The sequence below is a fragment of the Leopardus geoffroyi genome, chromosome B1 (genome assembly GCF_018350155.1).
Source record: "Leopardus geoffroyi isolate Oge1 chromosome B1, O.geoffroyi_Oge1_pat1.0, whole genome shotgun sequence".
Taxonomy (NCBI): Eukaryota; Metazoa; Chordata; class Mammalia; order Carnivora; family Felidae; genus Leopardus; species Leopardus geoffroyi.
The window spans coordinates 66,339,472-66,363,711 of record NC_059327.1 but is presented as its reverse complement, the minus strand read 5'-3'; the positions used below and the strand labels follow the sequence as shown (position 1 = coordinate 66,363,711).

General features: G+C 35.8%; 1 protein-coding gene across 3 annotated transcripts in view; it reads right to left on the bottom strand.

Moving 5' to 3' along the window:
• FSTL5 (follistatin like 5) overlaps positions 1–24,240 on the bottom strand; it is a 766,041-nt gene that overhangs the window by 181,117 nt on the left and 560,684 nt on the right. For all 3 annotated transcript variants that reach the window (XM_045464161.1, XM_045464179.1, XM_045464171.1), the window contains exon 8: positions 7,596–7,716. In XM_045464161.1, coding sequence (XP_045320117.1) covers positions 7,596–7,716 — 121 coding nt within the window. The remainder of the gene's footprint in view (positions 1–7,595; positions 7,717–24,240) is intronic.

The following is a 24,240-nucleotide window of genomic DNA, read 5'->3' as shown; positions in this document are numbered from 1 at the left end:
AGGTTCGTGTTTCCTGTTTGGGATGTGATCCCAGGAAACACAAGTTAGAGACCAGGAAAATGAGATGGAGGAAAGAAAAATAACAAAAAACAAAAAGCAAGCAAACAAAAATAAATGAATGAATGAATGAATGAATAAATAAATAAATAAATAAATACGAATCATGTAGACTGCATCTCAGAATCTTCCCCCTGAGTGAGTGGGAAGCTATGATTCTTACCTTTTGACTTGTGTCCCTCACTGGTTAAAGATTGTCCTGGGAGAGATTAAATCCCTGGCAAATCTAGGCTGCCTTGAGTACAGCTGATAAAGCCTCCCGTATCAAATATAATTCTTAGGAAGAGTGGTTTGGGACTGGCTCCTGTAGTATCAAGCCATCAGGGGACATCCACCACAGCTGAGGTGGCCTGGGTGGGCTTTGGGCAAGACATCAGTACCATATGCTGCCAGGCCTCATGAGATGGATGACTGATCTGATGCATGGCTGATCCCACCCCCTAAGAGACAGCCATTTCCCAAGAACACTGTGAACTTAGTTTCAAGTCAAAATTAAGGGAAGAAAGCTGGAGTATATGAGGAAGGAACACATATTCCCACTTCCCATTTCTCTAGGGACTAGCATTTCTAGAGCAGTAATTCGTCAGCTACATCATCTGAATCATCAGGAAGGTTTGTTAAAACACAGGTCATTCTCCTTCATGCACAGAACTTCTGATTTAGTACTCGTGGGTGCACCCTAAGAATCTGCATTTAAAACCCATTGCTGAAGGTGTTTGCCCAAGAACCACAGAGAATCACTGAGCCAGAATAACCTTCAAGACTCTTCTTTCTCTCATCTTTTCGTAAGTCATAGAAGAAGGAGGAGTGAGAAGGGGGAGGTAGGCCTCTTACCACCTGCTTTCTGGATCTTACTGCTTGCGGGAAGGTTTTATTCCCATCTGCACTTTGGCAATACAGAAAGTTTGGCAGGGAAGGCTGTCTGTGACTGGAGGAGGAAGTTCAAATCTATGATGTAAGAAGAAGCAGGCCACTGTTGCCCAGACCTAAGCCACTTTCTCTAAATAGCTTTGTCAGTAAAGAAGGTGATGCTTCCATATATACATCTGGCTCTAGTGTCTTTCTTTCAGAGTTTTCCAAACTTTGAAGGAGAAAAAATGGGGTGTTCTATATAGACATCTTATAAAACCAGCAATATTGTGCAGACATTTCTGACATGAGCAGGAAAAAAAAAATCCAATTGATATTATGTGTGAGGTTTTAAATAATAAGAACAAGAGAAATAACAGCATACATATGGGTCTACTGTGAATATGGACAAGCTTTTTGCCCAGAGGGTAGTGTAAACACTGAATGACTTTTAAAATTTCAAACATTCTGTATCATAAGCTGAAGATCTAAAGACGATTCGCTTTATGTAAAAAGAAAAAGAAAAGCATGAAATGAATTCCACTGGCAGAGTCAAGCTCCTTTGATTTATACATAATGTTTCTTCTGACAAGGACACAGAAGCACTCTCATATTTCAATAATCTAATTTTGCATTGTTTGAAAAGAAACAGGGCTATTGATAGACTTATTTGGCTTGCACCCTGGGATATTTAAATAGACTTTGCACTTCAAAAACACTCTTTCACAAATTCCAATAACTTGTGGTATTTTCAGAGCTTTTTATGGTAATCAATGATATATTTTATTTTTATTACTAATTGAAAGATTGTTCAGACAAATATGTTAAATTTTCTATGAAAACTTAATTTCTAAAGGCCTTTTTAACCTTTTCTGAAAAGTGGATGAAGAATAGAAAATGAGTTAAACCAGTTTAGAGATTTATTGGATCTATAAATGTGCCATTTGGCTAATCTAATTTGCATTTTCTTGCATTTTCATTGTATTTTTCCAGTGTCACAGCTCATTTCCAACTATTCTTTTGGTATTGGTCTATAACAATATTCTGAGTGATCTCAAGTTTACTGTACTTATTTATACTCAAAATATATGTTTAAAGTTATTATCCCAAATATAAAACACCATAAAATCAAAGGAAAGCAAACCACCAAAAAGAGGAGAAATCACTTGTTTAGCAAATCACTTGTAGGGTTGTTGTTTTATAGAGAATCTTACTATTTCTAAATAATTTTATAAAGTATCATTGTTCTATTACTGTTTTGCAAAATGTTTTGACAGATCATATATTTTTTCATAACAAAGATGGCTATCTACCTACCCAATATTTATTCTTCTTGTAAATAATTGAACTGTTAATTGTTGTGGATGTAAAACAAGAAGGTCAAAGAAATATACTTTAATCTCTGCATTTAGAGAGGGTCAATGTAAGTTATTGTTTATGCTTCCATTGGTGTTATTTCAAAAGTGCTCTCTCTTGGGGCACCTGGGTGGCTCAGTCGGTTGAGTGTCCGACTTCGGCCCAGGTCACGATCCCACGCTTTGTGGGTCCGAGCCCCGCATCGGGCTCGGTGCTGACAGCTCAGAGCCTGGAGCCTGCTTCGGATTCTGTGTCTCCCTCTCTCTCTGCTCGCCCCTGCCCCCACTCTGTCTCTCTGTCTCCCAAAATAAACAAACATTTAAAAAATGAAAATAAAATGGCTAACATTTAAAAAAAAAAGTGCTCTCTCAGATGTTCTCTCAGGTTATTTTCCTTCTTCTTTCTTCCTTTTTCCTTGTACTATGAACATGATGATTGGAATTTCCACTGCCATTCGGAAAACATGGGATGACACTGAGAATGGAAACCATTTCTAACCACAATGGGGGAAGAATAGGATAATGATGACATTGTGGAGTAGCCATTTTGAAGCACCTCATCTGAACATTTTTTATGCATTAAAAAAACACACTGGTATCTTCTTTAAGCCCCTGTCATTTTGGTTCTCTGATATCATGCCTGAAGGTAATCTCTTACTGATATACATCTAATACATTTTCTACTTAGCTTCTTGGCTTCTTCAAATAGGTTTAAAAATTAAAGATGATCCTTGAAATGCACTTTATTATCTTCCCTCATTGATAAAAATGCTGTAGAACAAGGTTTTGATCTACTCTCGTTGGTTTTGATGAATTAATGTTATTCTTCCCTTTGTTTCTCCTTTTCAGCTAAGCCTGGATCTGGCAAGTTAGATTTAGAACAGCTAGCTCCCTAAACACCTATCAAACCTTAGTGATTCACACGTTCCTTTATATAAACTTGACCTAATTAAAAGTGTTTCTAATAAAGAGAAATTGCCATATGTCTTAAGAGAATGCTTTGAGTGGGGCACCTAGGTGGCTCAGTTGGTTAATCATCTGACTCTTGACTTTGGCTCAGGTCATGGTTCAGGGGATCAAATCCTATGTCGGGCTCTGCACTAACATTGCAGAGCCTGCTTGGGATTTTCTCTCTCTCCCTAGAGACTGACCCTTCCCAGTCTCTCTCTCTCTCTTTCAAAATAAATAAACATTAAAAAAAAAAAAAAAGAAAAGAAAATGGGGCCCATGGGTGGCTCAGCCTGTTAAGCTTCTGACCATGGCTCAGGTCATGATCTCTCAGTTCTGGAATTCAAGCTTCGCATTGGGCTCTGTGCTGACAGCCCAGAGCCTGGCACCTGCTTTGGATTCTGTGTCTCCTTCTCTATCTCAGCCCCTCCCCCACTCACACTCTGTCTCTCTGTCTTTCTCAGAAATAAATAAACATTAAAAAAAATTAAAAACAAATGCTTTAAGTGATGGTATTATATTTCATTCTCTCTAGTACCTCCTCCTGGTAGTATTTGATCAACTTGGAAACACCAGTCAGGGTTTCATTTCATTTCACATTTTTCATGCTTTCACTGCTTTCCTCATCTACCACTTTCCTTACCTTACCACTTATTCTCTGGTCCATCATTATAATCATTCTCTTGTAAACTTGTTTAGTTTCCTCATGCCTGTTTCTCTCCCAGTTACTCACCTGATAAAATAAAAGGCAGGTTAAACCCAATTCCCTTCTTTCCAGGATTGCAAACTCACAGCCGACCACAACTGAAGGAAAACATACTAATATATATCACCTCGAGAACATTCAAAGATCTGCCAACATTCCAACTGCCGCCTGCCATTTCTATCACCCTCCTGCCCTGCAAGATAATTGTTTTCTATCTCTTCCTCTCCTCAAACTGAAACTCTCACAAACTCCTTGCTTTCAATAGTTGGTATTCCCGACTGCACTGAAAAATTCCAAGCAATGCAAAGAGGATTATTTCCTCATGCTCTCTCCCTGAGCATCTGTTCCCAAACAGTCTGTCTTGCTCAGTTTCAACAGATTAACTATTCATCTTCCAAAGACCAATCCTTCCATTTCTGTACTAATCACATCAACTTTTTAAAACCTTGACTACGGCAATTTTCCCTTTTTTCTCTTAAATGATCTGCTTTTCATCTTTTACCATATTATTCACATCAGCAGAAAAGATTACCATATCTGCAATTTTTATAAGTTCCCTCCCCCCTTTAACTCCACATCACTCTCCAGCTACTGCAGAGTTCTCTCTGTTCACTTTCAACCAGTGTTCAGCAATAATAATATCATTTTCCCTTTTTCCAAACCCCATGCCTTCATAAAAACATTTATATGAAAGATTCTGAAACAGATTAAATGTAGTAGGAGGTAATAGAAAGAGATGGGTTTTACTCCCAGGTTCAGGGATCTGTGTTTCTAGAAGAGGGACAGCATTAGATCTCAGCGGCAGTCACTGCTAATATTGAATTCCTCTAAATTAATTCATAATATTGAGACTGATGGTCATGGCTCTATTGCTGAGACCTCATTGTTCCTTTATTCCGTTATTCCATCTTCAGAAAAACCTGAGATCAGAGAGTAAGCAGTTCATTCACAGGAGGGGATGAAGTAGGGAAACTGCATTTCTCCAGTACTGCTCAGGGCATATCTTGCAACATGAAAGCCTGCAGTTTGGCTCAAAGTCTTGTTCCTAGGCTTCCCAGCTGGAGCATGGCAAATGAGTAAAGTTGTCTGAGAAGTCTGCTTCAGACATCAATAAGGAGCAGAAACTCCTAAAGAACAGTCATTTGGAATGATTCTCATGCCCGACCATGCATTACAATTACTAGGAAGCTTGACAAAATGCAGATTTCAAATCAACTTCCATAAAGTGCTGGTAGAGTCCAGCGTTCTACAATTTTGATAATTTTTTTCATGTGATTCTGATACAGCTAGAACATGAACCATGCACTACTTTAGAAACTAGAAACCTGACCAGTTGGTCCTTAGACTGAGAGAGTGAGTATAGAAGAGAGAACTAATTGTTAGCCAAAACAAAACTGGAGAGTCTCCAACAAAACAAAGATAACAGCTCAGAGCATTTGTCTTGTCAAATAGGCCATTAGTTTGTAAACAATCACAACAAAGAGGGAGGAAAGTACCAGATTTGCAACAATAGCCATTTCCCCAGGAATGCAGCAATTAGATAGAGAACATCCCCTAGGCAGACTTGTTCTGTCCTCTCAAGATTGTATATCCTCAGGTAGATTGTACCCAAAGCCCAACTCCAAACATCTGGACCACTGGGAATAACATGCATAACCTCCCTTGTACCTTGTCTGCCCTCTTCACTGGCTTCCTTGAAGGTTGGTTTTCAAGCCTTGACCCACGTTAGTTACAACTGGGTTTACATTAGAAAGCAAGGCCTAGATCTGCTTCTGTTGAGTGCCCACAACAAACCATAAACTCTCCAATCTTTTCAAAGTTTTTGCCAATATTTTAAAATTGATTTCTCAGGACACACTTACAATCACAAGGTGCTCATTCTAAGTCTTCTTTTCTCCACCTGTTAACCTCAGCTACAAGGCTTAATCCTCAATAGGAGTATTTATACTCATTCTTTTTTTTTTTTTTTTTTTTTTAATTTTTTTTTTTCAACGTTTATTTATTTTTGGGACAGAGAGAGACAGAGCATGAACGGGGGAGGGGCAGAGAGAGAGGGAGACACAGAATCGGAAACAGGCTCCAGGTTCTGAGCCATGAGCCCAGAGCCTGATGCGGGGCTCGAACTCACGGACCGTGAGATCGTGACCTGGCTGAAGTCGGACGCTTAACCGACTGCGCCACCCAGGCGCCCCTATACTCATTCTTAAAGTGACCCCATCAAGCTCAAATTTATGGCTTTTAATACAGTTTATGCACATTGATATTATATAAATATACAACTTGGGCTGACACCCTCCTCTGATCTCCAAACTTGCATACTAAAGACTTGATTTCCATTTAGAAATTGTATTGTCCAAAAATATATATATTAATTTCACTCAGTCTCCAAATGTGTTTCTTCTATATTCAGTTTATGTCACAAGGATATATGTAAATGTTTCAAATTTCTTGTTTTTTTTTTTAACTCTCTTTTGTATTTACATGCCATTCCTCAATAATATCACCAGATCTACTTTCAAAATATATTTCAAATTTAACCGCACTTTACCTTTTCATCATTAACACTATATTTTAAGCCACAATTATCTCTTCCCTAGATATTAAAATAGTTTTTTTAAACATCTCAGTGCTTCCAGTCATTTTAGAATAAATCAGAATATGCTACTTCACACACTAAATACTTAGAATGAGAATCCACATATTTAATTAAGTCCACAGGGTTCCACATGATCTGACCCCAGACTACCTCACCAAGCTCATATCTGCCACTCCCCTCCTAATTCAAACCAATCACACTAGCTGAAGAGCCCACTTAGTTTTTATCTCCTTTTAGTAAATCATAAATTAAATTAACATATATATCAGTATGGAAGTAAATTGGTATGAATTAATGTGTCATACATACCATCCTGTATCATCAATTGAACTAAATAGCTAAAACTTGAATTAAATTTAAAAAAAGGCTCTGATTATAAGAATAATATCAGCTTACATGGCAAATGTCCAAAGTCATTTAGTTAATTATTAAAAGTATAACATTTGCTGAACATAAATAGCAGTTTTTTTATATCATTAATAAGATCAACCAGATAATCTGATTAAAATTTTAACATGCTTAATATTTTGTTTCTAAAAGGTATATGGTTGCCTACCTGTTGATATTTAGAGCTTAAAAAGTAATTTAAATTTCTTATGCTTTAATTTTCCAATTAAAATGAGTTACTCTATAATATTTCAGAATGAGAAAAGTGGTACAAATTTATAACATTTACTCACTCAACCACCCCATTTTTAAAAATTTATTTATATTGAGAAAGAAAGAGAGCACAAGTCGGGGAGAAACACAGAGAGAGGGAGAGAAAGAATCCCAATCAGGCTCCACACTGTCAGCATAGAGCCCGATGAAGTGCTTGAACTATGAGATCATGACCTGAGCCGAAGTCAAGAGTTGGATGCTAAACTGACTGAGCCACCCAGGTGTCCTGCACTTTTTTGTTTGTTTTGTTTTGCTTTCAGTTAAAAGGTTTTACATTAACAATAATTCCCAAAAGAAAACAAAACAAAGCTTATACTTTGCCAAAACTCAAAGAAAATTGAAGATTTACCTTCCTAATCAACTGTGATATTCTTTGAATATATAGTGAAGCATAAAACAATAATAGCAACACCATATTTCTTACCATTTACTTGGAAGATGTGAGTCTGAAAGACTTGTTCATAACCATCTGCATAGCAGGTGTAATTGCCCATGTGAGTTGTGGTAACCTTAGTAATATACAAGGACCCATCATCTCCAAAGTCCTATAGAAATAAAATAAAATGAAACAAAATGAGCTGTTCATATTTAAAATGTATTTGAACAATTCACTTAAAAAAATAAACGTGTACTCAGGAGCAAAGTAAATAGACTAAAGTATTGTTTTTAAATTATCAAAATATCACTGTTAGTCTTTATAGGGATGGAAGACCTATAATTATCAATTCTCAAGATATGGTTTGTTTAAAAAGTGTAATTTCACTCATACATACAGATTTTTAGTACTTATTTGAAGTATATGAGTTTATATATTAAGTCAATTTCCACATATTTTTTTCTAATTTAGCTTACAGCAGTCTCCCCTTATCCATGGTCCTGTTTTCCCCAGTTTCAGTTACCCATGGTCAACCAGAGTCTGCAGGCAGATGACCCTCCTTCTGATGTAACATCAGGAGGTCAGTAGTAGCCTCACACTAAATCACAATGTCTACATCATTCACCTTGCTTCATCTCATAACATGAGCATTTTATCATCTTACATTACAAGAAGTATGAGTATGGTACACTAAGATATTTTTAGAGAGACCATATTCACATAACTTGTATTATGGTATATTGTTATAATTTTTCTATTGTATTATTAGTTAACTGTTGTTAACTCTTACTATGCCTAATTTATAAATTAAACTTTATCATAGGTATGTATGTATACGAAAAAACATAGTGTATATAGGGTTTGATACTATACAAAGTTTCAAGCAGCCACTGGGGGTCTTGGAACACAACCCCTGAGGCTGTCCATTTTTAATTAATAAATAGGTAAAATGACTTGTTTTTATTTGTAGCTAAAACAAATAGCTCTTTATTATATTCTTTACACTTATAATTGTCCATTAATTTTTATATCCTTTAGTTATATATCTACCCAGAAAAGAGATGATGAAAGCAGTATGGTCTCAGAGATAAAATTTATAGCTATATTGATAGAGTACAATTTTTTAAGCCCAGAAACAATCAATAGAGTAGAGCAAAACAACCATACCATTTCAAAACTGTGGGGGCAGATGTATGACCATTTTGGAAAGAAGAAAGAAAAAAAAAATCTCACAGTGTTTGTCAAAATCAAATCTAAGAAGCACCTCTGGAACAGCAGAGTAAAGACCAGAAAATCTTCTCTTCCACAAAGGCAATGAATACTCTGCAGCAATTGTCAAAATCAACTTTTTCAGAAAGTTTATCTATTTGGAAATAGATAAAAAGGGCTTGCACCAAACTACAGAGCATTTACTCCAAAAAAGGAGTTGAATCTCAGTAAGAACAAAGAAATTTGTGGCATCCCTCTCTCCACAGCTTCATGGATGCCTTGAACCACCAACTTTTAATTCTGCTATCTGTGAAAACCATCATCCTAGCAGGCACCGGAGGGGGAAGAGCAGGCTAGGAGCTCTTCCAAGGTCCCATCCCCAGAGAATTGTCACCATTTGACCTATCTAGCAGCCCTTTGGGAACTTCCATTTTTCTGACTTTGTTTGTTTGTTTGAGCAAGGCTTTGAGTCCTATCCCAAAGGTCTGTATTGAAAAGAAACAACAGCAATCGTTTAACATTACAGCTTCTTGTGAAGGAGATATTAATGGGGATAATAACAGGTGTACCAAACAAAATAATACAAAGTAAAAGAAACCAACAAAAATTTAAAGGGAAAGTGGGAATGGGATGTCAAGAGAAGGATATGAACAAATCTACATATTTCTGGGAATTTAGAAGTCCATAAAAATGTGTAGGACTGTGTGCATGCCCAAAAGAGATGTATTTTCTTTACATTTTAGAATTAGGAAAAGAATCCCTAATCTCTCATCTCTGATTGATATTGAGGTCCCGTAAGGACAGAAAGTGAAGGCTAAGGCAGACTTGTAACTGCCTATGGGAGCATTCAGTTTATAGCAAAAAGCAGAAATATAGCCCCTTGGCCTAGTCTGGAAGACTTATTGATTCAATACATTTAATTAAATATCTGTTCAATCATTAGCTCACCACTACACTGAGCAAAGGTTTCAGTAATTAAATATAGCAAACTCAAGGAGATTGGATACATTATACTTCATCAAAATTAACAACATGTGCTTCCCAAAGGATACTATCAAGAAAGTGAAAAGATCTCCAACAGAATGGAAGAAAATATTTGCAAATAATTTACCTCATAGGAGTTTCTATCTTCAATATATATATTTAAAAAAAAACTGTTACAATTGAACAATAAAAGGGCAAACATTCCAATTAAAACAATGTTAAACAATTTGAAGACATACATACCTATCAAAAAAGAATTACAAATGGGCAATATTCACATACAAGTATAATCAGCATCATTAGTCATGAAATACAAATAAAATATTTTTTATTTACAAATACAAATAAAAACCACTATGAAATACCACTTCACACCTGCTAGGATGGCAAAAAAATAAAAATCAATCAATCAATCAATCAATCAGACAGTCAATAACAACCATTGAAGAGGATGTGAGAAAATTGGAACCTTCCAACATTGTTGGTGGAAATATTAAACGGAATACCTAGTTGGGATAACAGTTTTGGCAGTTCCTCAAAAAGTTAAACAAAGAGTCTAATATGTCTAACAATTTCATTTGTAGGCATATACCCAAAAGAATAAAAATAAATAAATAAAAATCTGTACACAACTGTACATGAATGTTCATAGTAGCATTACTTGTATTAACCAAAAAGTGAAAATAATTCAAATACCTATCAATTCATGAATGGATAAACACAAAATGATATGTCTATATGTAATAGAATATTATTTGGCTATAAAAAGGAACAAAGTACTGATACATATTATAAAATAAATGAATCTTGAAAACATTACACTAAGTCAAAAAAAATGAAACACAAAAAGCTACAAATTGTATGAGTGTATTTATATGAAACGTCCAGAATGACAAATCCATAGAGATAGAAAATGGCTACCAGGAGCTGAGCAGAAGGGGTGATAGGAAATGAGTGCTAAGAAGTTGGATTCCTTTTTGGAATGATGAAGATATTCTAATCTTTGATAGTGATTATGGCAACACAATATTTATTTACTTATTTATTTATTTTTGAGAGAGAGCACATGCAAGAGCGAGTGGGAGAGTGGCAAAGGGAGAGGGAGAGAGATAATCTTAAACAGGCTCCACACGCTCCACACATAGCAGGGAGCCCAAATTGGTGCTCTATCTTTTTTTAATTTTTTTTAATGTTTATTTATTTTTAAGACAGAGAGAGACAGAGCATGAGCAGGGAAGAAGCAGAGAGAGAGGGAGACACAGAATGTGAACCAGGCTCCAGGCTCGGAGCTGTCAGCACAGAGCCCAACGCGGGGCTCGAACACACGGACTGTGAGATCATGACCTGAGCCAAGGTCGGACACTTAACCGACTGAGCCACCCAGGCCCCCCTGGCGCTCTATCTTACCACCATGAGATCAAGACCTGAGCCAAAATCAAGAGTCAGAGGCTTAACCCACTGTGCCCTACAGGTTTTGAGAATATACTAAGAGCCACTGAACTCCATATTTTTCAAAGGGGTTAAATTTATGGTATGACTATATTTCAAAGCTGTTACTAAAAATAAGTTATATATGGAATACTTAAATATAAAATATATATGTTAAAATAAAACTATATATAATTTTAGCTAATATAATCTTTATTTACTTTAGGAGCTCCTGGGTCACTCAGTCAGTTAAGTTTCAGACTTTGGCTCAGGTCATGATCTCACCATCCGTGGGTTTGAGCCCTGCATCAGGCTTTGTGCCAACAGCTCAGAGCCTGGAACCTGCTTTGGATTCTGTGTCTCCCTGTCTCTCTGCCCTTTCCCTACTCATGCTCTGTCTCTCTCTCTCTCAAAAATAAAATAAAAACATAAAAAGAAAGAATCTTTAATTAGTATAAAAATTTAGAAATCAAAAAAAGTGGGGTGCCTGGCTGGCTCAGTTGGTTAAGTGTCCAGCTTTGGCTCAGGTCATGATCTGTGGTTCCAGCCCCAGGTCAGGCTTTTGTGTTGATAGCCCAGAGCCTGGAGCCTGCTTCGGATTCTGTGTTTCCCTCTCTCTCTGCCCCTCTGATGCTCATGCTCTGTCTCTCTCAAAAATAAATAAACGTTAAAAAAGTAATAAAAAGGGGCGCCTGGGTGGCTTAGTCGGTTAAGCGTCCGACTTCAGCTCAGGTCACGATCTCGCACTCTGTGAGTTTGAGCCCCGCGTCGGGCTCTGGGCTGATGGCTCAGAGCCTGGAGCCTGCTTCCGATTCTGTGTCTCCCTCTCTCTCTGCCCCTCCCCCGTTCATGCTCTGTCTCTCTCTGTCTTAAAAATAAATAAAACGTTAAAAAAATTAAAAAAAAAAAAAAAAAAAAAAAGTAATAAAAAATAAATGTTTAGAAATCAAAGAATGACCAATATCCTTATGTAAAAAATAAACACTTCTGAATTACAAAACATGGTAAGCATTAAAAGAAAGAAAATGAACCTCAGGTTATCTATGCAAAATATACATAAAAAATACATTTTAATCCTCATTTATGTAACAGTTATTATATGTCAGATACTGCTCTAAGTAGTTGATAAATATTGATATATTTGGTCCATATAACAAGCCTATGAATCTGCTAAAGAGAATCTGTTAAATTCCTGCCACGTTATAGCAGGGGATATTCAAATGTTGAGTAATCCCCTTAGTTTCTTTTGGCCCCTAATTAGTAGAACTAGCATTTGAAGCCAGGTAGGCTTACTCCAAGGCTGTGCTTTAAACCCCTCCACTATGCTGCCTTCCTTGTCAATCATAGATTGAACTAGAAATAAGGACAGGACAAGAGAACAAAGAAAAAATTCAAGATAAAATGCCCCAAAAAAGGAAGTCAATTATACCGTTAAGTTTGAAAGGGCCAGATATATAGTGAGAGCACATATGGAAAAGGAGGAAGGAAAGCTGATAGATCTGAGGCTTAAGTCAAAAGACAAGAGTATTTAAATAAGTCAACAACTGTGTCTCTTCCTTTTCTCAGCAGCAGAAAAGGAGGATGACAAGAAGGGTGCTGTTGTACTCATTCTTCTCAGGATGCAATTGACAAATTTTCAACATCTTTTACTACAAATATTATTAAAGTGTTTTTTTATACATGTGGTGATGATTAGGATTTACCCTTTAAGGATTGTTTACTGTTTCTTTCAACTTTTAACTTTGGAGTTTGCTACTTTTCATGTTAATTCCCCAATTTTCTAATGCATTGCTTATCTTGTAATTTTGTGTGGAATACTGTAGTTTGGATTTTTTTTTTCATTCGTTACAGCAGCTTTATGATAAGAAAGACTTTTTTTTTCATTCTGATATAAAATAAATATTTCCCAACATTTCTTTCTCATTTCCTAATGTTTGTAAAATTACATTTAATCCTTTAACATTTTATTTTTATTTTTGTGAAGTAAGCAATCACCTTTACATTTTACCTAAACCGTAATTAACTGTGTCAGCAGCATTTGGTCGGGAAACTCCATGGCCCATTAGTGATTTTTTTTTAATCCTTGTATTGTTAAAATATCATAGTACCCAGTGACTTACGAATATTCATACAGCAGTGCTCCAAAAACATACCTTGTATGTTTCTGACTTTACCTATATTCAAACCATGTGCATTTCTTTTAAAAATAGATTCCCTGTAACTGATTCTCATACAGATTGATTGCAATCAAGAAAATTACTATGAAGCTTTTGAATCTGGGCCCGAAAATAATGAAAATGTACTCTCAGTCAAGAGAGAAAGAGACAGAGAGGAGACAGAAAGAGGGAGTGAGAGAAGGAAGAAGAATAAGAATGTGAACAAGGAGGAGAGGGTAGAAGAAGGGAAAAGGGAAAAATAAAGAGAAACAGTGGCAGGAAAGAAGGAAAAAAATATACTGTATGCTCTGGCAATCATATTATTTAGCTGAAAAATAATATTTTTTTAATAACTGCCAAATAAAATTAAACCCCTCTACATTATATAAGATTAATCATACCACATATCTATAGCTGCCAGGCGGAACTTTCATAAAGCTACAGGGGAAGGCTCATGACCTGCACAATAAGAGAGGATTTGGAACTTGATCCTCAACAAGAAAGTCGCTGTGTGATACACATGTGTGATAAAACTCCTTGCATTACTGCAGGCTGCCTTTAAAAACACTGCTCACTCTTAGTGCAGGGCACTTTGGCTAGAGAATGGAAATGCCAAACATAAAGACAGAAGCTGTGATTCTAGTTAACACTAAGGCAGATAGTTGACATGCGGCAGGATAAAATGTGGGAAAGCCAAACTTCTGTAGAAATCAATTAATAATGGTTAGAGTTACAAAATATTTTGTGAAAGATTATGATCCAAAAGTAAACATTGATAACCTAATATATAAGAGTAATATACCCAGTGTGCATAAGGTGACAGGGAGGCAGGGGGGCATGGTCCTGGAAGAAAGATTCATCCCAAGCAGAACAAATCACGGAGACCAAATCAGAACAGAAATGAATCCTTTCACTGAACAAGAATAGTTGGAAATAATTGTAAAAGCCCAAAGAATATTTGATATTTGTAATTATTTTTATATTTCTATATCCCAGGCTGTCAATAGGTATTTTAAAGTATATTTTCAAACAATCTTTTTTAAATCTCCATAAAATCTGAAATAAACAACTTTTCCATGTATTGTTCTATATAGCTACCTAGAAAATATGACTCTTCCTTGTCTACTATAATTAAGACTCCTTCACCTAATGATGTGAAAACTATCTGAGAATATAACTTTGAGAATGTTTATTTAAAGTATCTTATTGCTATCTCTGTTACTCTGCAACATGAAATTGCTTTAACTTATTTTCTAAAATAGCATATGTGTGATCCCCTTCTAGTCTATATATCTTTATGTTTTTTCTCTTTCTTCTAAATGGAAGCAAAATCTTCCAGCTTCAATTTCTTTCAATATACAACTTTATAATCACCTTTTCAGACAGCTTTTCTATATAAACAAGACTTTAATATTCCCTCATCACTTTGAGAAAGGCATGGATCTTTTCACTACACTAAAACTAAACCCAATAAATATTTATTGACCACTTAAATATGTCGGGCACTGTGCTAAATAATTTATATAAATTATAAAATTTCATCCTTTAAAAAATAAATCTTTTTTAAATGCCCTATTATTGACTCCATTTTATATACAAGAAAACTGAAGTATGCTGATGCTAAGTTTGAGGTCACCAGTTCTTATGGTCTGAATGTTTGTGTCCCCTTCCCAATTTATCTGTTGAAATCCTAATGCCCGATATGATGGTGTGAAGAGATGGGGCCTTAAGGGTAATTAAATCATGAAAGTGAAACCCTCATGAATAGGATTAGTGCTCTTTTAAAAGAGACCCAACATAGACCCCTCACCCTTTCCACCACTTCAAGACACAGGGAGAAGCCACTTGCTATGAATCAGGAAGAGGGCTCTCAGCAGAATATTAATATGGTGTGGGGGATAAGCTTAGGAATCCCCGGGCTTACACCAATGGGTTAACAAGGCATAAAGAAATACAAAGTCATAAAATGCTCACACCTGAGTTTGGGTAAATCAGTTTGGCACTCAAGAATAGAGGGGTGCAAAGACACCCCAAGAATAGGGAGGTGCAAAGGTGCCAGGAATCGGGAGGTGCAAAGGCACCCCAAAACAGAGAGGGGGGCATAACCCTCAAAATAGAAATGGAGAGGCAAAGGCCTAAAATAGAAATGGTGCAAAGGTGCCAAATACACAGGTATATGAAATGGACAAGATTAGATATTCAGAGTGGAAGCACCCCCAATTTAGTACTGTAGCAGAAAAGCTGTTTTCACAGGAGTATAGGGCCAGGTTAGGTAAATTGATGAATTAGACCATAGACGGCTATGCTGCAGGCAAAGCAGTCAGCGGAGATGGTTAACAAAAGAAAAGGTGCCTTGTCAACCCTGAGGTTATTCCCGCTATCTGTCTCATCCCCTAGGCTAAGATAAAGAGAGGTGCTGCCTCATGTGCGCTGTAAACAACCCTCCTCCAGACTGCCTGGTGCCCGGATTTTGCTTTGTATTAACCCTAACCACGAATATCCTCAAGACCCCCTTTCCCTCACATCCACAAGTTAATGTTCACAGATTCATTGTCCCTTTGTGCACGTCCATTGCCATGCTTGTAAGCCTTCTGATCCTAGTAAAAATGGGGCAAGGACCCTTATTCGGGGCTCTTGTCTTTTTCCTGGACATTAGCCATCTTCTCGCTTTAATCCTGCATCTGCTCTTTTGCTGGTCAAAAGAGAACTTTAGACTTAAAGTCTAAGACAACATGGTAGTGCTTTACACTTTGATTTCTCAGCTTCAGAACTGTGAGAAATAACTTTTTATGGTTTTTGCTACTAAGTCTTTAGTGTTTTGTTATGGCATCCCAGTGGACTAAGACACCACCAAAGCCAGGGTCTAAGATGAACATCCCAACTACCCTTGTTATTATGCAGAATCGAACTACCCTTGTTATTATGCAATGAAAGTATTTTCTTAATTTTATTTTATTCATTTGCCGGGGGGGGGGGGGGGAAGGGGCAGAGACAACCCACATTGCCAGCACAGAGCATGAACTGTGAGATCATGAGTTGAGCTGAAATCAAGAGTCAGATGCTTAATCGACTGAGACACCCAGGCTCTCCTTGTTATTATGTAATTGTTAACACATCTTCCTCTTTCTAGATTTCCACTATTTTAGCCAAACCTCAAAATTACCTTTGAGTTTTTAAAATATATATGTTTTAATATATATATATATAAATAGATACACTATATATAAATCTATATAGACACATCAATCACACTCTTTACCTCCATCCTGATTCAGCTTTTCTAATCTTTTAATCTTTCATTTTCTCAGCATTTTTCTAATCTTAAATAGATGAAATCAAATGTACAATTTTGATGCTTGACCATAGTTGAGAATTATGGCCTGAGAATAGGCACTCTTTGAATTCAGGGACAAAATCTTCCATTTATCCTGAACCCCCATTACACCTTTATGATCTTACTGCCAATAGAAACTCCATAAATATTTCTTCAGTGATTAAATCTTTATAAGCTTCTACACAATTAAAAAGTTGCCTCAAGGCTCTGATGTCTGGAAAGTCAATAGAAAAAAAACTACAACTTTTTAAAAAATCATTAATTTTGTTGAGTTGATTGCTTACATTCTTTCCAAAGCAGTAAAAAAGAGAGCTGTGGTTAAAAGTAAAATCTGTAACACATTGCAAAAATTTTGAAAAAATATTGGGGCTACTATTAATGATAATCAATTATGTAAGAGTAAAAATTAGAACATTTAACAACCTATAAATGGTAAACACTGACCACTGTGAATATATAGGGTAGCACATGTCAGTTGTGATTATACCAGAACATAACAAATGAATTTCAGGCCTATATTTAACAACAAGCATTTGTTCCAATCTGAAAGAAAATTTCATCCATTAAAAAATGGCATATTTTAAATTTAAAACTTACTTTCCTATTTCGTATTACGTTTTTCTTCATAGTTCTAGATTACATGGTAGCAGTGTTACTTTACTTTAAACGAGGCTTTCTATGTAATATACATTGCTTCAATATATACTCACATTAATGTAATTTCCTTTGTAATTTTGATTATGCTAGTGTGTTTTTACTTTGTAAACTTGTGCAAACTATTTCCTAGCTTTTTATGTGTATAAAATATGTTTTCATAAAATAGCAATAAAAGTAATTTAAGCAAACATCTACATTTTAAAATTGACTAAGTAGTATTATCTCATGATTTATGTGATTTTCTAAAAACTCTGGTAGTTTCTCATTAACCTATTTAGATATTTATTCCATCATCAATAAATAGCACAGTGAAATATAAAATTCAATAATGTAAATATAGTTTGTTAAATACATTATTTGTAAAACTTTTTTTACAATTTTGTAAATTGAATTTTGTAAAACATTCAATAATGTAATTTAATTTGTTAAGTACATTATTTGCAAAACTTTTATTTTCCTCTAGGGGCACCTGCCTGGCTCAGTCAATTAAGTCTCCAACTTTGGCTCAGGTCATGATCTCATGATTAGTGGGTTCAAGCCTGCATTGGGCTCCTCAGTGACAGTGTGGGGCCTGCTTGGGGTTCTCTCTCTCCCTTTCTCTCTGCCCCTCCCCCAATCGTGTTTTTTCTCTCTCTCAAACATAAATAAATAAACTTAAAATAAAAAACAACTTTTTCCTCTAAAGTAAGCCATTTCATGTGTTAAAGAGATACACTAGAAAATAAGTAAACTAATATGGACTGAAATTATTATTTCAAGTTAACAAGCAAACAAAAGTCAAGCAACTACATTCTTTGGTGAGAAAAATCAAAACCAAAATCATGAAAGCTATGTAAAAAATATTATTTGATATATATGTGAATAATTAGATTAATTATATTTTATTTCACTGAAGAAAATAACCCTGCACTAATTTGAAAAGATATATACATCCTTATGTTTATTGCAGCATATTAACAACCACCAAATATAGAAGCAATCTAATATTCGTTAATAGACAAATGGATAAAGAAGATGTGGTTGGGACACGTGGGTGGCTCAGTCGGTGAAGCATCTGACTTCAGCTCAGGTCATGTTCTCATGGTTTGTGAGTTTGGCCCACATCAGCCCAGAGCCCACTTCTAAAAACTCTGTCCCCTTTTCTCTCTGCTGCTCCCCTTCTCACACACATTTTCTCTCTCTCTCTGTCTCTCTCTTTCTCTATCTCTCTCTCTCAAAAATAATTGAACATTAAAAATATTAATTTAAATATATATATATGTGTGTGTATATATATATATATATATATATATATATATATATATATATAATGGAATATTACTCAAACATAGAAAAGAATGAAATCTTGCCATTTGTAACAACATGGATGGACCTAGAGGGTATTATGTGAAGTGAAATGAGTCAGAGCGAGATAGATAAATACCGTATGATTTTACTTATACATGTAATCTAAATAATAAATGGACAAATAAAGCAAAATAGAAACATACTCAGATGTTGAGAACAAACTGATGCTTGCCAGAGGGGAGGGAGATGGGAGACAGATGAGATAGGTGAAGGGGATTAAGTGGCACAAATTTCAGTCATAACATCAATAATACAGGAAGCCATAATGCACAACATAGGGAATATTGTCAGTAATATTGTGACTGCTTTGTGTGGTGATAGCTGGTAACTAGACCTGTCATAATAACACTTTCATAATGTATATAAATATCAAATCACTGTGTTGTACAGCTGAAACTAATATAATATTGCATGTCAATTATTCTTCAATAAAAAAGGAAAGAGACTTACAAAATGTTTCCATTGATATAATAGTGAGTAATAAATTAAAAATGTCTATCATTTTTATAGAACTACTATTCAAAGGGTTTTATGTATATATGGATTCAGATTTGCCCCAAAGATAATAAGGATTAATTAAGTTTCAGAGTCCCTCATCTGTACATTTACAAGGATATGACAGGAACCCTGAAATGTGTGTATATCGCTATATGTTTCTGTAAAAATTTATAAATATATTGAAGTTTCTGATTTCCTGTCTTATTGTAATAAACATCCAATTTTGTATCTAATTGTTATTTATAATTTGTATTCTATTTCTTAAATAGAGCACCTTTCAACTACAGGTGTTCTATTTTTTTAATGGAATTTACAGGGTTTTTTAAAGTTTATTTATTTATTTTGAGAGACAGAGAGAGACAGAGAGAGACAGAGTGCAAGTGGAGGAGGAGCAGAGAGAAAGGGATGGAGAGAATCCAGGCAGGCTCCACACTGTCAGCACAAAGCCCAATGCAGTGCTCAAGAACTGTGAGATCATGACCTGAGCCGAAAGCAAAAGTCAGATGCTTAACCAACTGAACCACTAACGCCTCAAAATGTGGGTGCTTTAAAACTTCAAGGTCACATAATGTTGAACCACCCCGATTATATGAATTCTTTATATTTTGGCAATATTGTACTTTACACATGAATAAACAGAAGTAAAAAAGATGAAGTAACTTATCTATGAAGACTTTTTAGTTAATTTTACAATATTCAAAACTAGGCCATCTGACTGTGAAGTCCAAGTTCTGGAAGTCCATGCTTTATGGATATAAGCATCAATATAGATGAATCTCCAAACACAATGGCAAATACATATGTAAAATACAATATGACTCAATTTATGTAAAATTCAAAAGGCAAAAATTAACTGTATCTTTTAGGTATATATGCATTATACATTATATACATTTATGGTAAAAATAAAAAACAACAAAGAACTAGTTAACATATAAGTCATGGTAAGAGTTATATCTACAGAAAAAGAAGGAGAATATAATGGGGAGGAGCCTATAAGCAGCTTCAAGTTTGTTGTTAATGTTATATTTTTTAAATGATTATTGGGTCCATAATCATCACTGCATTTTTTTTTTAAGTTTACTTACTTTAAGAGAGAAGAAAGTATGATCTGGGGAAGAGGAAAAGAGAGAGAGAGAATCCCAAGCAGGTCCCTCACTGCCAGCACACAGCCAGATGCAGGGCTCAAACCCACAAACCGTTTTATCATCATCTGAGTCGAAATCCAGAGTCGGAGGCTTAACCAACTGAGCCACCCAGGAGCCGCCTATAATTATCAGTGTATTACTTTACTTTATTTATTTTTTTTTAATTTTTTTTTCAACGTTTATTTATTTTTGGGACAGAGAGAGACAGAGCATGAACAGGGGAGGGGCAGAGAGAGAGGGAGACACACAGAATCGGAAACAGGCTCCAGGCTCTGAGCCATCAGCCCAGAGCCCGACGCGGGGCTCGAACTCCCGGACCGCGAGATCGTGACCTGGCTGAAGTCGGACGCTTAACCGACTGCGCCACCCAGGCGCCCCTGTATTACTTTACTTTAAGTTGTATACACCCTTAGGTATGTGTAATACTGAAATATAAAACAACTAATTAAATAAACAATTCTACTAGACCTTAAATCATGTATCTTTAAGTAGATAGCTTTCCCTAAGTATATGTAGAAAGTTCTGTCTCTTTCTTATTTACTCTAGATAGACTGTAATTTTACTTCTTAAAATTTTAATGAAAAAGATAAACATAGAGATGCTAAACTATATTCTAACATATTCTGAAAGAGAACTAATCTTTATTTTGGTTTCATCAAAATTATTAATAACATAGTACCCAAAGGTACTTGGAATCTTAATGTTATATAATTAGCTAATTAATAACGTATATTATAGACTTCTGGCTCCATCTTAGAATAGAAAATGGAAAATGGAATAGAACACGGAAATCCAAACAATCAGAAGCTGGGCAATCTATAAAATCATACTGTGTTCTCAAACCCAACAGAGTGCTGACTTCAAAGGCAACTGATAAGGGTAAAATCGGATTAAGCTGGAGTGAGCTTCCAGAAAGAGACAAGGCACAGGCAATCACACATCTATACGGGAGCACCGGAAGAAAACAAGGCTACCATGTAGACAGGTATTAAAAAAAATAAAAAAAAAAATGAAGTGATTTTTAATGAATTGTTAAAAGCTAAACACACACAGTTAGGAGTATAGACCCCCGGGAGCACAAATGCTTGCAGCCATTTCTCCATGGACCTCACTATTTGCTCATGAAAAACACTGGGGGCAGTAGAGATCAGGGGAAGCATCCGTCAAGTGTAGTTCTGATGTTGTGTAACATAATGTAGTCCTGCTGCTGAGAAAAAAGAAACAACAGTTCTTGCCTGAGTCTTCTCCCCAGTGGAATAAAGTTTTAAACTGCCAAAGAAAGGCAGTGAATCCTGTCACTTTCTGTTGGTGAAAACTTACTGAGTTTGGGAAAGGGAGAAAGGCAAGAAATCTTCCTACTTCCAGAAAATTAAAGATCCCTTAACACTGGGGGCAGGCAGGATATCTGAGAAAACTCTGCTCAAAAGACTCAGAGACACATGAACAGCCTAAGGCTAAGGTTGAATGAGGAAAACATAGAACGCTTCCTTGCTCCTCACCACCCAGGATATCAGAACCAGAAAATGAGCAACAGCAGAATACCACTAGTGGGGAGGACAAGAGCATGGAGAGACAACTTCGCTGAGGAACAAAAGTATAAAATTGAACGTGGACCAAGCAGAATCGAGAATTTTCTCAGATAAGCAATCTAGCTCCCACCTTAACCAAAAGGTATGACTAGAGGAACTTGAAACTGTCTAACTTGGTCTCTACTACCCCACACAGAATATGCGGATTTCAACAAAAAAATTATGAGACACACAAAATTGAAAGGAAAAATAAATTGTTGTTGAGAGGTGAAACAATCAAAAGAACTAATCTCAAGTATAAATCTACTGTTAGGATAATCAGATAGGGGATAACATAACAATGATTAATATGTCACAGGCTCTAGTAGAGAAACTTGAAGACATTCATGAATGGATGGGTAATTTCAGGAGAAAAATAGAAGCAATAAGAAAGTGTCAAAATACATGCTGGAAATAAATTTAAACACACACACAGTAGCAGAGATGAAGAGAGCCTTTGACAGGCTCATCAGTATGCCTGACACATCCAAAGAAAGACTCAGTGAACTTGAATATAGGTCAATAGACATTACTTAGATGGAAACACACACAGGAAATTAGTGAAATAAAAATTTAGAAGAAAGAGAGAGAAATGAGCATCCAAGAGATATAGGCCAATATCAGTCTAAAATGTGTGTAATTGAAATCCTAAAAGAAAAGAGAGAGAGAGAGAGAAAGAGAGAGAGAGAGAGAGGGAGAGAGAGAGAGAGAGAGAGAATGGAGAGAAAAATGCTTGCAAATGAATAGTCAAAATATTTTCAAAGATAACTAATTAAAAAGCAACCAGGAAATAAATTCATACTGCTGAAGACCAAAGATAAAGAGAAATGCTAAAGGTTGTCAGAAAAACAAATGCACATAATCAACTTTAAGGACCTGGAGAGCCTTCCAGGTTCTTGACACCAGGTATTACCAGAGTAAAAGTATCAACATATCTGAAAAAAAAATATGTATAATGTAGAGGAGTGGATGATCTCCAACAGAGGTTAAGAAAAATCAGGGAAGTGAGGTAACAATATCAATATCAATTCTCCAACATAAAATAAGAGAAGTTCTCTTTCCCTGACCAAGGGAAGTTGGACCATTCAATCATTGATAACTTTATTGCAAATATCAATCAATCACTCCATCAATTAATTGAGCATATATAAATAAAAAATGCATACAATTTTAACAGAAAATGATCAGATTCTGATGTTATTATATATTCAAATGATAAAACTAATCATCTCTTGGTATTTGTACCTAAATAATATTCATTTCCAATCACTTTCTTTTCAATAGAATTTGCTTCTTACTTTCAATGTAGTTTTGATAATTATCTTCCCAATATCTTCTTGGGTTGATTTTCATATTCAGTTAAATTGAGTTTAATATTCATTGATAGATATCTTAAATTTCACAGATTAAATCAGCAAATAATAATATGCAAAAATCCACTCAGCACTATTACCATGAATCATCAGTCTTGAATCAGAAGAGCTCTGAGAACCAGAAGAAAGCAAACACATAATTCAAAAACCAATCAAGAGGCAGAAACCACACAGTAATTTGAACATGGAATTTTCTATTAGAAATTACTAACTGTAACAATGAATTACAGTAATGGGTGATCGTCTACTAAAAGTACTCTAAACAATGTAGGAATAACAGATACAGGGGCAACCATTACCCAGAGAGGTGAGATAGTAAGCCTAAAGAAGAGACTCCTTTCCTGCATTGCTGACACCCAGCCCTTTTGTAGAAGGTAGGCATGTCCATGGCTCATTAGAGAGTAGAAAATTCACTGAGCTGCAAAGCTTCCCAAGAGGTACAGGAGAAATTTTTCATAGGACGTACCCTGCTGGAAACCCCCAACTGAGAAGTCACTTATGGTGTTGTTGGAGAAATCTACCCATGGGGACTGCCATGAGCTGTTAAAAATCACGTACTTTTAGAGTCAAGGGACTAAACCAGGAGTTGCACAAAGCTTTGGGACTAAAAACTTGCACATAGTGCAGAAGTCTGCCAAGGAAAACACACCAGAACTTCAAAGAGAAACCTTCCTACTGATGTGTTCTTCCAGTACTCTCTACTAAAAAAGGATGCCATCTGCTACAGGAGAAATATTTTCAAATATATTACAGAACTATCATTTAAGGGTGATTAGAGAGAAGACACAATGCATCAAAAAAACATCAATTTTCAGTATCTTTCAAGAAAAATGCCAAATTAGGAAAACAAAAGGTCAGCGGTCTGATCTACTACAAGCCACATGTTTTTCACTACACACACTTTCTATCCTCATCATTCACCAATAAAGAGAACGAGAGGGGAGAGGGGATAACATATAGAGAATAAATTCAAAAGTATCCCAGGGCTGGA